Genomic DNA, 12,091 nt, shown 5'->3' with positions numbered 1-12,091 from the left:
GATATCTGAGATCTCTGATATTTTGAAATCCTATGTGCTTAAGAAACACAAACAGCACAATCTCACTTGGCTGTTGAAGCATTCCCCTTGTTTTTCATATCTGCTACAATGAATCCTTAGTTCATGTTAGTTCATACTGCTGGTTTTTGCTACTAATTGTTGGAGCTAAATGATTGGCGTAATGGCCGGGCTAGCTTTCAGGAGGATCTCGGGACGGCCTTGGTTTCAGCAGGAGAGTCACCACAAGGATGGTCAGGGATAGAATCTGGAGTCTGGAGTCTGAGCTTGAGCTCACACTCTCTCACACACACTCGAGTCTGCTTATTTCAAGTCCTCTCAGCCCTTAAATACTTGAGTACAATACATCACTACAGTGCGCTGAGCATGTGCAGACTATAGAACCATTACATCACCATATCACACTGAGTGCTAAGTATATGTGAACTGGAGAACCATCGATCACACTGAGTAAACACCCTGCTGTAAGTAACACAGGTGGTCATGTCCTTCTTGACTTATCAGAAAAAGGTGCGAACACCAAGGGAAATGGGGAGCCAAATCAGATATTGTCAGCAGGTTTCCTCTGGGCTAAAGGGTCTTATACCTTGCCCAGAGTTCCCCCACTATCTGTGGCCCTCTACAGATTGGAAACTTTATTTGCTAGTCAGTCTCAAAGGAAAGATGGTATTTAAAAAAAAAAAAAAAAAAAAAAACTTTTCCAGTTGCTTTTGATTGAAATTAGCAGATTTCTTCCAGTAACTGAATACACATATTAAGTTGTACTCAACATTTATCTGAAAAGATTTTTTAAATGAATATATCTTTCTGATATTTTTTCTTTATTAAAGCTGTCTTCTTGCATCTGATCTTTTTGCTGCACCTTACCATCTTTTCAATATAATATGTTTGTAGTATACAAATGTAATATGGATAGCATAGATTTTTACTCCCCTTGCTCTAAATGCATTCCCAGACCCACACATTACCTTCAAGCATTTATCAGTAGGTCTTTCTTCTCCATGTTGTTCAACCCCTCTCCAACCATGCCCTGGCCCTTTTAATAATAGAATTAGAAAAAAAGGACAACTTCATTCCTAACTTCTAGGACTTTGGTTATAATTTGCTGCACCAGAACAGCAGCAAGTAAATGCAAAATAATGTAATAAATTTTTTTCTTTTTTGTTCCCCAATAGGAGTATATGCTCATCATGGGACTTAGAAACTGGTTTCATTGGTGTTCATGGTTTTTCATGTACATAGTTTTCTTCATTATGATTATCTCAGTTATGACCATACTCTTCTCTTTGAAGGCAAGTAACTTATTTTCTCTCATATATTAGAATTCTCCTTTGAGAGTAGCTTGATATATAGACCATGGTATAGAAAGTCTGAGATTGATCTATGATATTTATTAAATCGCTTAGGAGACAATTTAATGATAATTACAAAGGTAATAAATTATGTAATAATAATAAAAGGTAAAATAATAATCACCAAGAGTAAGTAAAGAATAAATTCCCATAGACTAATTTATACATCAAACTCTTTATGTTTTGGTTATATTTATGAGTGCTTTAAAAACTATTATAATATATAATTCTTAGAACCTACACATATAGGTTCTCTATAGAAGAAGAATGAGTTGGAGGCTATTTTCATTTTCCTTTGTTTCATGAGTTTCCATGTCCAAATAATTTGTCACCTATTGATCAGTCTGTTAGTTATGCAAATATTTGTACTTTACCAGATTGTTCCTTAAACAAAAGACTCAGATTGCTTTCAGAAATGTGCTTTGCAGAACTTGCAGTCCTAGAAAAGTTATTATCTATTGACAAAGCCTTCAAGAACCCAAGACAAGCTCTATGCCACAATAAGGCTTCACAGTAGGACTTGTTCATTTTACATTTTGATAAAAAGAAAACTTTCATATGAAAAGTTTGAAAGACTTAGTTTGAGTCATTAATAAATTTATTAATTATGATTAATAAATAATTAATACAAAGATGATTATTTGGCTTTCTTTCATAAACCAGAGACTACCCCTGGAGGCCTCTGAATGCTTAAAAAGCCTTTGGAAAGGGGATATACTTGAAGGTGGAAATCAACTTTGATTGGTTAACAATCAGTGAAGAGTTTGGGCAATCTCATCTATCAACGATGTTCTTCAGATGCTGGCTGAATGGCCTATCAGGGTCTCATTTCTGAATGAGGAAATAGAAAGGGAAAATCTAAATAATTGGTTAACTTAAGAGAGAAATAACTATTTATATTATGAGAGAAATAGTTATTTCTCTGAAAACATTAGACTTACAGAAAGATGATTCAGAGATCGAGATCATATTTAAGTTTTCCTTCCCTTAATCATTTTAAAACACAGAAATGAGACAAAATGAAAAAACAAAATTTTTCTTTTTTTGGCTAAGGCAGTTGGGGTTAAGTGACTTGCCCAGGGTCACACAGCCAGGAAGTGTTAGATAGTGTTAGATATCTGAGATCAGACTTGAATTCAGGTCCTCCTGACTTCAGAACTGGTGCTCTGTCCACTGGGCCACCTAGTTGCCCCTAGAACAGAATTTTTCAAAGGCACTAAGGAAAAAAAAACAAAACAAAACCCAGCAAAGAGCTTAAATGAATGAATAACTAAAAAAAACTCCTGATACAATTTTTAAATATACTATGGGATAAAAGAAGGCATTGAGAAATTTATAGGAGAATAATTACACTTTGAACTCCAGAACAAAGAATGAAATGGAAGACCTCTCTAGAGTAAGTGAAGCCTAATAAAAAGAGTTGGAGGAAGAGATAAAAAATAGAATTATAGTTCTTAAAGAAAAACCCTAAAGAAAAATTATCAAATTAGAATAGAATTTTAGAAAACCTAAACAAAGCAATATAATCTGAAGGAAAAAAAATGAATGAATAAAACAGAATCTAAAATACAAAAAAGAATCGCTAAAGCAAAGTTAAAAAGAAATGAAATGAAAGGATACCTGGATAGCAGTAGCTTTCAACTAAGCCTGTTGCATTTTGCATGAGAGTTTCCTAATTGGTAGAAAGAGTGTATAAGGGAAGGTATAAGGGGAGAGTGGAAGGGAGGATGGGAGATGAGAAAGGGAGAAGGAGTGAGAGGAAGAAAAGAGGAGGAAGAGAGGGAAAAAGAGAAGAGGAAGAGAGAAAAAAAAGATAAAAGACATAGACATCACAAATGGCAGAAATATATAGGGAATCAGCTCTTCAGTGTTTGTGATTTCTAGCTTATAGCCCTAAAAACTTAAGGGAATTTCCTCTGAGTGAGACTGGGTTTTTTCTTTTGGTTAAGAGAACATATTGTTTTATTACCATCTAAAAAGCCATTTCATTTTTGTGTATTTTCTCTAATCTGTATAACTTCTCTGATTTTTGTTTGCTATCTCCTTGTATAAGTGAGTTTACTCTTTTTGTTATTTGTGATTGTCTTTTGTGTAACTAACATTTGATGATAAAGAATCAAATTGCTGGATATAAGCTAAAGGCAATACTATTCCTTTAATCTACAGTAGACCAAGAAAGTTGCTACATTCTGAACCTACAGATTCTTAGACCAATAATATTTAGTGGGGCAGATAGACATAATACTAATCTAGCATAGTTCTCTCAGATAATGGAGTGGTTGGCTTTGAGGCTCTTCTTCTGTTCCCTAAGTAGAGAAATAATAATATATTTTAGAGAAGCATGAGCAAAATTCCAGTGCATTTTATGAGCCACATTTACATAACCCACTCAGACACCTTATCAAAATAAGGAAAATTGATCTAGCAACAGAGCTCAGTAAAAAAAAAAAAAATACCTAATAATCATTAGCTTGCTGGAGAAATAATGCAATATTTCATGTTACTATGCAAGAAAATTACACTATTAGAACTAGAGGCCAAAGTATAAATCAGTGGAATTCGTAGGATACTAGCAAAAAGAAACCATAAAATATAAGCTCCGGTGTTGCCAGGTCAAAGAGAAAATCTTGAAAGTAAAAGAGAACTCATGTTCTCAGGAACTATGGTCCTAAGTCATTCAGGACTATTTATTAGCCATGAAAAATTAAACGAAAGTCTGGAATATGATATAATGAAAAGCAAAGGAACACAGTTTGTATATAAAAATAATTATGCTGACAAGAGAGTCATAAATCTAAGGGGGAGAGGGTAGTGGTAGATGAGAATAGATTTTTCTTAATTATTTCTAAAAAATAGAAATGTGCCAAATTTGTGCAGATGATAATGGCTTTTGCCACTTATTTCTTCTGTTGATTTTTGGCAAGTTACTTTCACTCTCAGGGTCTCAGTTTGCTCATCTGTAAAATGAGGTGAGGACCAAATGTCTATTATGTTCCCCTCTGGCTCTAATTCTATGATAATTCTGAGAAAACTAAATTTAACATAGCCTTTAAACAAAATAAATTTAACAAAAGTAAAAAATTTGAATAGTTTCAAGAAGTTAGTCATGATAGGTAAGCACTTACATATAATACTCATGTCTTTTAAGAGTTCTACATTGTTTAAGCATCTTTAAAGAAACAAGCAGAGATAAATCCTGGATTTGTATTTTTTTAAAAATATACCTTAAAGAAAACAGGGAAAGAAGAATAAGGAATTAGTTACAGCTTATTTCTTTTTTTAATTTAATTTTTTATAAAACTTTTTATTTCCAAAACACATGCATAGATAATTGTAAACATTCATCTTTGTACAACCTTGCATTACAAAATTTTTTCTCCATCCTTTCTCCCTGCCTCCTCCCCTAGGTAACAAGTAATCCATTATTTGTTAAACATATGCAATTCTTCCATATATATTTCCACAAAATTATCATACTGCACAAGAAAAATCAGATCAAAAAGGATAAAAAAATGAGAAAGAAAAAAAAATGCAACCAAACAACAAAAGTGAAAATGCAATGTTGTGATCCACACTCAGTTACCACAGTCTCTCTTTGAGTGTAAATGGTTCTCTTCCTCACTAAACAATTGGAACTGGTTTGAATCCTCTAATTGTTGAAGAGAGCCATGTCCATCAGAATTGATTGTGGTATATAGTCTTGTTGTTGCCGTGTATAATGATCTCCTGGTCCTGCTCATTTCACTCAGCATCAGTTCATGTAAGTCTCTCCAGGGCTTTCTGAAATCATAACAATAATATATTCTATAACATTCATATACCATAATTTAGTCAACCATTCTTCAATTGATGAGAATCCATTCAGTTTCTAGTTTCTGGCCACTACAAAAAGGGCTGCCAAAAACATTTTTGCACATGTTTGGTCCCTTTCCCTCCTTTAAGATCTCTTTGGGATACAGACTCAGTAGAAACACTGCTGGATCAAAGGTTATGCCAAGTTTGATAGCCCTTTGGGCATAGTTCCATATTGCTCTTTAGGCATTATTAAATTTTATTTTATTTTCAATTGAAGTTATACCTTCTCTCCATCCTACCTTTCTACTCTAGTCCAGAGCTTCTTAAACTTTTTCTGCTCACAAACTTTTTCACTCCCAAATTTTTTATTCTAACCCTAAGTATATAGATATACAAAAGAGACATGCAAATCAAATATTTACTGATAATAAATCATAATTTTGCAATCCTCACATGCAGTTACACAAGCTTTCATGGGATCATGACCTACAGTTTAAGAAGCTTTGCTCTAGTCTATCCTCCTCACTGAGAAAGCAAGAAAAACAAAATACAAATATGTGTATTCAAACAAAATATACAGATGATAAACTCCATCCCAAGTTTGCTGGGATTGTTTAGTCACTGTGGTGGTCAGAGTTCACAAGCCTTTCAAAGTGTTTCTTTTTATAGCAGTGTTTTACATAAATTTTTCTCCTTGTTCTGCTAACTTCACTGTGTATTAGTATATATAAGCCTTCCTAGGTTTCTCTAAAATTATCTTTCTCATAATATTTTACTTCACAATTATATTCTATCACATTCATATGCCATAAAATGTTCAGTAATTCTTTAATTGATGAACGCCTCTTTAGTTTGCATTCTTACCATCACAAAAAGAACTGTAATACATATATGTGTGTGTATACATATATGTAGATTTGTTTTTTCATAACAAATGTATCCTTTTTCTCTCCCTAGATTTTTTTTTGGCATAGATCTAATAATGGTATTGCTGGATTCAAAGGCATATACAGTTTAATAGCTGTTAGGGCATGAACTAACATATTTTTAAATCAGAATGTCACAGGTAAAGGTCAATGAATTAAAAAACTTTGAGGGACAGGAAAGAGCATAGCAACCTCTTTTATCAAGGAGTATAAAGTGTACATAAGAGGATATGAGTATCTGTTGACTTTGGTGTGATGATGATATAAAAAGGACGTTAAAAGAAGAAGTGGAAAGGAGAGGTAAAATGGGTTAAATTAAATCACATGGAGAGGCACAAAAGATCAGTTACAATAGATGGAAAGAAGGAAGAATGCATTTCAACCTTAACCTCATCAGATTTGACTCAAAGACAGAATAACATCCACACTCAATTGGATATAGAAATTTATCTTACCCAATAGGGAAGTAGGAGGAGAAAGAGGAAAGAAAAAAAGAAGGTAGACTGGTAAAACGGAAGCCAGAATTAGTAGGGCAAAGGGGAAAGAGGGGAGAGGAGGAGTGATAGAAGGAAGGGCATGACTCCCTAGTCATGGTCAGAAGCAAAAGACTGCTGAGGAAGAACAGGGTAAAAATAGAGTATAAACAGAAGAGAAAATATCATGGAGAGAGATAAACAACTGTTAATCATAACATAGGAGAGGGCAAATGGGATGACCTCTCCTATAAAATGGAAGTGGATAGCAGAATAGATCAAATGTCAAAATCCCACAATGCATTGTTTACAAGAAACACAGGTGGAGCAGAGTAAGGATAAAAGACTGGAGTAGAGTATGTTATGCTTCAACTAAAGGGAGGAAAAAAGCAGGAGTAACTTACAATCCTGATAGCAAACAAAGCAAAAATCAGAAATAAATCTAAATTAAATCTAATTAAAAGAGATAAGGAAAGAAACTATTTATTGCTAAAAGGTAATGAAGCAATATCAATACACTCACTCTCTCTCTCTCTCTCTCTCTCTCTCTCTCTCTGTATATATATATATATATATATATATATATGTGTGTGTGTGTGTGTATGTATACACCAAGTGGCATAGCATCCAGATTCTTAGAGAAGCTGTCAGTTACAGAAATAATCAGCAAAACTATACTAATGGGGGGGGGGGGTCTTAATATCCCCCTCTCAGAATAAGATAAATCTAACCACAAAATAAACAAGGATATGAATATAATCTTAGAAAAGTTAGATATGATAGACATCTGGAGAAAATTGAATGGATAGAAAGGAATATGCCTTTTTCTCAGCAATACATGGCAACTATATAAAAACTGATTATGTATTAGGACATTAAAAACCTCACAAATAAATGTGGAAAGACGGAACTATTAATGTACCCTTTTCAGATTATGATGCAATAAAAATTACATACAATAAAGGGCTATGGAAAGATAGACTAAAAATTAATTGGAAATTAAGCAATCTAATCCTAAAGAATGAGTAGGTCAAACAACAAATATTAGAAACAGTAATTTCATCAAGAGAGTGACAGTAATGAGACAACATACCAAAACTTATGGGATGCAGCCAAAGCAATCCTTAGGGGAAATTTTATATATCTCAATGCTTATATGAATAAAATAGAGAAATAGGAGACCAATGAATTGGGCATATAAGTAAAAAACTTAAAAAAAGAATGAATTAACCTCCCCCAATAAAATAACAAATTAGAAATTCTGAAAATCAAAGGAGAAATTAACAAAAATGAATGTAAGAAAACTATTGAATTAATAAATTAAGGAGCTGATTTTTTGGAGGGAAAATTAGATAAACTTTGATTGATTTGATTAATAAAAATTACCAGCCTCAGAAATGAAAAGGGTGAATTCACCATCAATGAAAAGGATATTAAGACAATAATTAATAGCTATTTCACATAACTGCATGCCAATAAATCTGACAATCTAATTGAAAGGGATGTATATTTACAAAAACATAATTTGCCAGATTAACCTAAGAGGAAATAAAATGCTTAACTCCATTTTAGAAAAAGATGGTGGAATAAAGGCAGAAACTCATCCAACCTTTTCCCCCAAAAAAGACTTTAAATAATGACTCTATAAACAATTTTAGAGCATCAGAATACCCAAAGTTTGGAGTAGAATATTTTCCAACTGCAGACAACTTAGAATGTTAGCAGAAAAGGTTTGTGATACCAGAGTGGAAGTCCAACATGTAATCCAAGTGCAGGCCATGCCTGTGCAGTTCCAACACCAGGTCCAGCCTCAGCTGCAGCAAAGCACTCTATTGCTTTAGCACACTAAATTTTACAGCTGCTGTGGGGCAGGGACCCTCCTAACAGCTCCAGGGCAAAAAAAAAGTGCTTGGAATCAGATCTTTAGAAGGATTTCTGAAAGCAAAAGCAATTGCTTGGGACAATGCACCCTCCACCCTGGAATCAGAGTCCTACTTTAACAAAGAATTAAAAGCCAAAAATAAGCAGACTACAAAAAAAGCTTCTGATCATAAAGTTATTAAGGTGACATTGATTAAAATGAATGACATGGTATAATTTTCTTAATTTTTTCTCTTTTGATTAAGTGTGTTTTAGCTTTAACTTTGTCTGAAATCATTATTATCCCTGCTTTTTTTTCTAATAAATTCTGTTCATAATTTTATCTATCTGTAATCTATCTGTATGTTTAATTCTCTCTTTATAATCTATTCCTGATATGAGTAAGATTTCAAAATTATTAGGCCTCCCTCCTCATCTAATTCCTCTGTTTCAGTTCTTGTTCTCACATCTCATTTGTATAACATAATTACTCTTTTTACTTTTTCCTACATAGATTTTACTTTTTAGAATCACATCATACTCATCTCTATCCCAGTCTTTCTTTCAGACTACCCAATTACTAATGATAGTCTTAGGCTTATAATTTACATTTTCATGTATAAAAACATAAACAATTTGTCCTTATTGAAGACCTTGAAATTAGTCTTTAATGTATTCTGTTTCTCTTGGATATTACATGTTGATTTTTTAAATTAAATTCAGGTCTTTTGCAGCAAAATCATAAAGGTCTGGCGTTCATTCACTGTTAATTTTTTTCTTTTCAGAACTAAATTTAATTTTGCTAGGTATGATATTTTTGGCTGCAACCCTAGTTCATTTGTTCTTTGATATTTTGAATTCCAGGATCTTCAGTCTTTTAATATAGTTGCTTCTAAGTCTTGTGTGATTCTAATTGTGGCTTGCTCCACCATATCTGAATTTTTTTTTTCTTGTTGCTTGTCATATTTTCTCCTTGATCTGGGGGTTGCAGAATTTGGCTATGATATTCCCATGGATTTTCCTTGTAGGATCTCTTTCAGGTAAAAATAGGTGGATTTTTAAAATTTCTACTTTTTCCTCTTTTACTTCAAGGAAAACTTTGGTTATTTCTTGTTTTTCTGTATCAAGGTTCTATTTTTGGTCATAGCTTTCAGGTAGTCAAATTATTCTTCATGTTTTATCTAGTTCATCTGTAATCTAAATCTATTTTTATGAGATATCCCATGTTTTCTATATTTTTGATTCTTTGTCCTTTTTTTATTTATTGGTCTCTCATAACTTCACTGGCTTCTCCTTGCCCAATTCTGATTTTCAAAGAGTTATTTTTTTCAAGACTCTGAAACTCCTTTTCTGGTTAGTTGACTTTCTTTTCATGATCTTCTTGTTTTTCTTGGAATGTTATTTTTTTTTGTAGTTTTTCTTCAATCTCTCTCCTTTGATTTTTAAAGTTTTTTTGAGTTCTATGAATTCTTTTTGCACAGGTAACAATTTAATGTTATTCTTTGGGGTAGGGGAGACTTCAATATTCTCTTCTTTGAAGATAAATTCCTAAGTTAGATTCTTTCTTTTTTGCCTGCTCTTTTTTTAAAAAATTGCAATAGATTGTTGGTATAATCACCTGGGATATGGGAGATGGTGCTTTTGGACTCAGGTTCTCTTTTGATTCTCCTCTCCAGCCTGGAACCCCAAACCAAGAACTCTACCTTCCTGTAAATGTTGCAGCCACCATCTAACTGTCCCACTGCTTCTGCACTCTACCTGCCATGTGCTTGTTCCTTTTCATCTAGGACCCCATCTAGATACAGTTGGGCCTATTATTCCTTATCAGCAGAGTTTCCAAGAACTGAAGCTACTTCCCAACCCAACTAGCTCCAAGGCTGGTCACTTGCTGTTTCAGCAGAAGTACCTAGAAATGTTTATACTTCACATATGCCAAACCTCTGTCCTAGTATCTTTCTTCAGATCTTCTCTGATTGTCCCAGGAAGACCACTGTTGTACCCCAGCTATTATTATTACTATCACTTTATATTCACCCTCCCATAATGTATTGATATGCTAGGAAGGAGAATTGTTCTGCAATTACAGACATTTCAAATTGGATATCTCCTTCCACCAAGCCATTTACCAAGAACATACAGAAATGTCTCCAAGAGATCAAGGTAACATGCTTCAATGTCCTGGAAATTCATTTGATTTTAATGCCATTGAAAGCTTAAAAGCTTTGAGAAAAGTTCTTCAGAGGTATGTTTAATATCAATGCAATATATAAATGTAGTTTCATGTGGTTTCATGATGAATTAAATATGTGTCAAAATCTTGGGAACTTAATGCAAAATCATATTCAAATGATTATAGCAAAAGGAGAACATTAAAGCTTTTTGTTTGTTTTTTTAAAATTCAAGTTTATTTTATTTTTGCTTCTAATTTCTATCCTCTTTTACCCTTTTCTCACACCTGTCCATACCCATTCCATATTTGAAATCATGGTTCAAAATAATTTTAAAGGAAACAGTATGAAATATAATTAAATACTATCATTACTTAAAATTATTTAGGGTTTTAGTACATATTAATTGACTTCCATTTATTTATATTGTCTTCTATATTCATTTGTAAATTGATTTATTTAAATTTCTTTTTAGCCATCTGGAAAAAGAATTTATGTACCTTAGTTAATTTAAAAATATTCAATTATTTTATGCTTTTCCTTGTCTTTCTGAAATATAATTTATCTGTGTGATTGAATTATTTCAATGATTATTTTGTAGATGAATTATGATGTGTCAGTGCTCACAAACAGTGACCCAGCTTTGGTGTTTTTCTTTCTATTCTGTTTTGCCATTTCCACCATTTCCTTCAGCTTTATGATTACTGTGTTCTTCACTAGAGGTGAGTTAAAAGAATATTATCTTAGAATTACTTAATTTTTTACACAGATTCAACAGGATTTAAGTTCTTTTAAGCTTTCCTATTGGACATCACTACCACCCTATTACTTTTAAAAGTTCTCATAAAGAACAGAGATTCTTAGGCATTATTTAAGCCCTTCAGAGTAAATTGTTTATTCTCATGAGTTGATATTTTAATTTTTTGAGGAGTTAGAGGAAAATAATTTTAAAATCCTTTTGCCGGAACCCTTTGACAATTAATAGTACAGTGTTTTGTTTTGTTTTTTTATTGTATTTCTGTATGGCTGCCCTTTTTATTCCAATTCATAATAATAAGCCGAATTTCCTAAAAGACTAATACCCAAGTATAACATAATTACCCACAGCATAATATAATTTTATATAGTTGTGTATATTGTATATATTGTGTATATGTTATATATAATATAATTATCCACAACATAATAATGTAATTACACACTCTGTTGATTCTCATTCCCCAAAACATAGCTCACAAGCCCCCATAAATGCACCATGCTTTAATATTCAGGCAGATTATACACACTGAAATCAAAAGCAAAGTCATTCACTGAAATTCTTTGCAAGAACCTGTGGCTACAAAGGCTGTATCCCAGCTCCCTATGAAAAAATAAGTTATAAAACTGTAATATCTCTCAAAATTGTAGGAATCCACAGGAAACAGAAAACAGCCCAGGTTCCTCAGATCTTTTGGTATTTCAAGCCTCCAGTTTTCTTTCTCCTCTTAAATCATTATGCT

The 12,091-nt window shown here is 32.8% G+C and overlaps 1 protein-coding gene across 1 annotated transcript in view; it reads left to right on the top strand.

Moving 5' to 3' along the window:
• The window catches only part of LOC127556397 (phospholipid-transporting ATPase ABCA3-like), a 234,964-nt gene that overhangs the window by 61,126 nt on the left and 161,747 nt on the right, over positions 1-12,091 (top strand). The window contains exons 6-7 of the mRNA XM_051989532.1: positions 1,194-1,310; positions 11,194-11,314. Of these exons, the coding sequence (XP_051845492.1) occupies positions 1,194-1,310; positions 11,194-11,314 (238 nt within the window). The remainder of the gene's footprint in view (positions 1-1,193; positions 1,311-11,193; positions 11,315-12,091) is intronic.

This window comes from Antechinus flavipes, chromosome 1 (genome assembly GCF_016432865.1).
Source record: "Antechinus flavipes isolate AdamAnt ecotype Samford, QLD, Australia chromosome 1, AdamAnt_v2, whole genome shotgun sequence".
Taxonomy (NCBI): domain Eukaryota; kingdom Metazoa; phylum Chordata; class Mammalia; order Dasyuromorphia; family Dasyuridae; genus Antechinus; species Antechinus flavipes.
The sequence above is the reverse complement of the archived record's forward strand: the minus strand, read 5'-3'. Positions and strand labels throughout refer to the sequence as shown.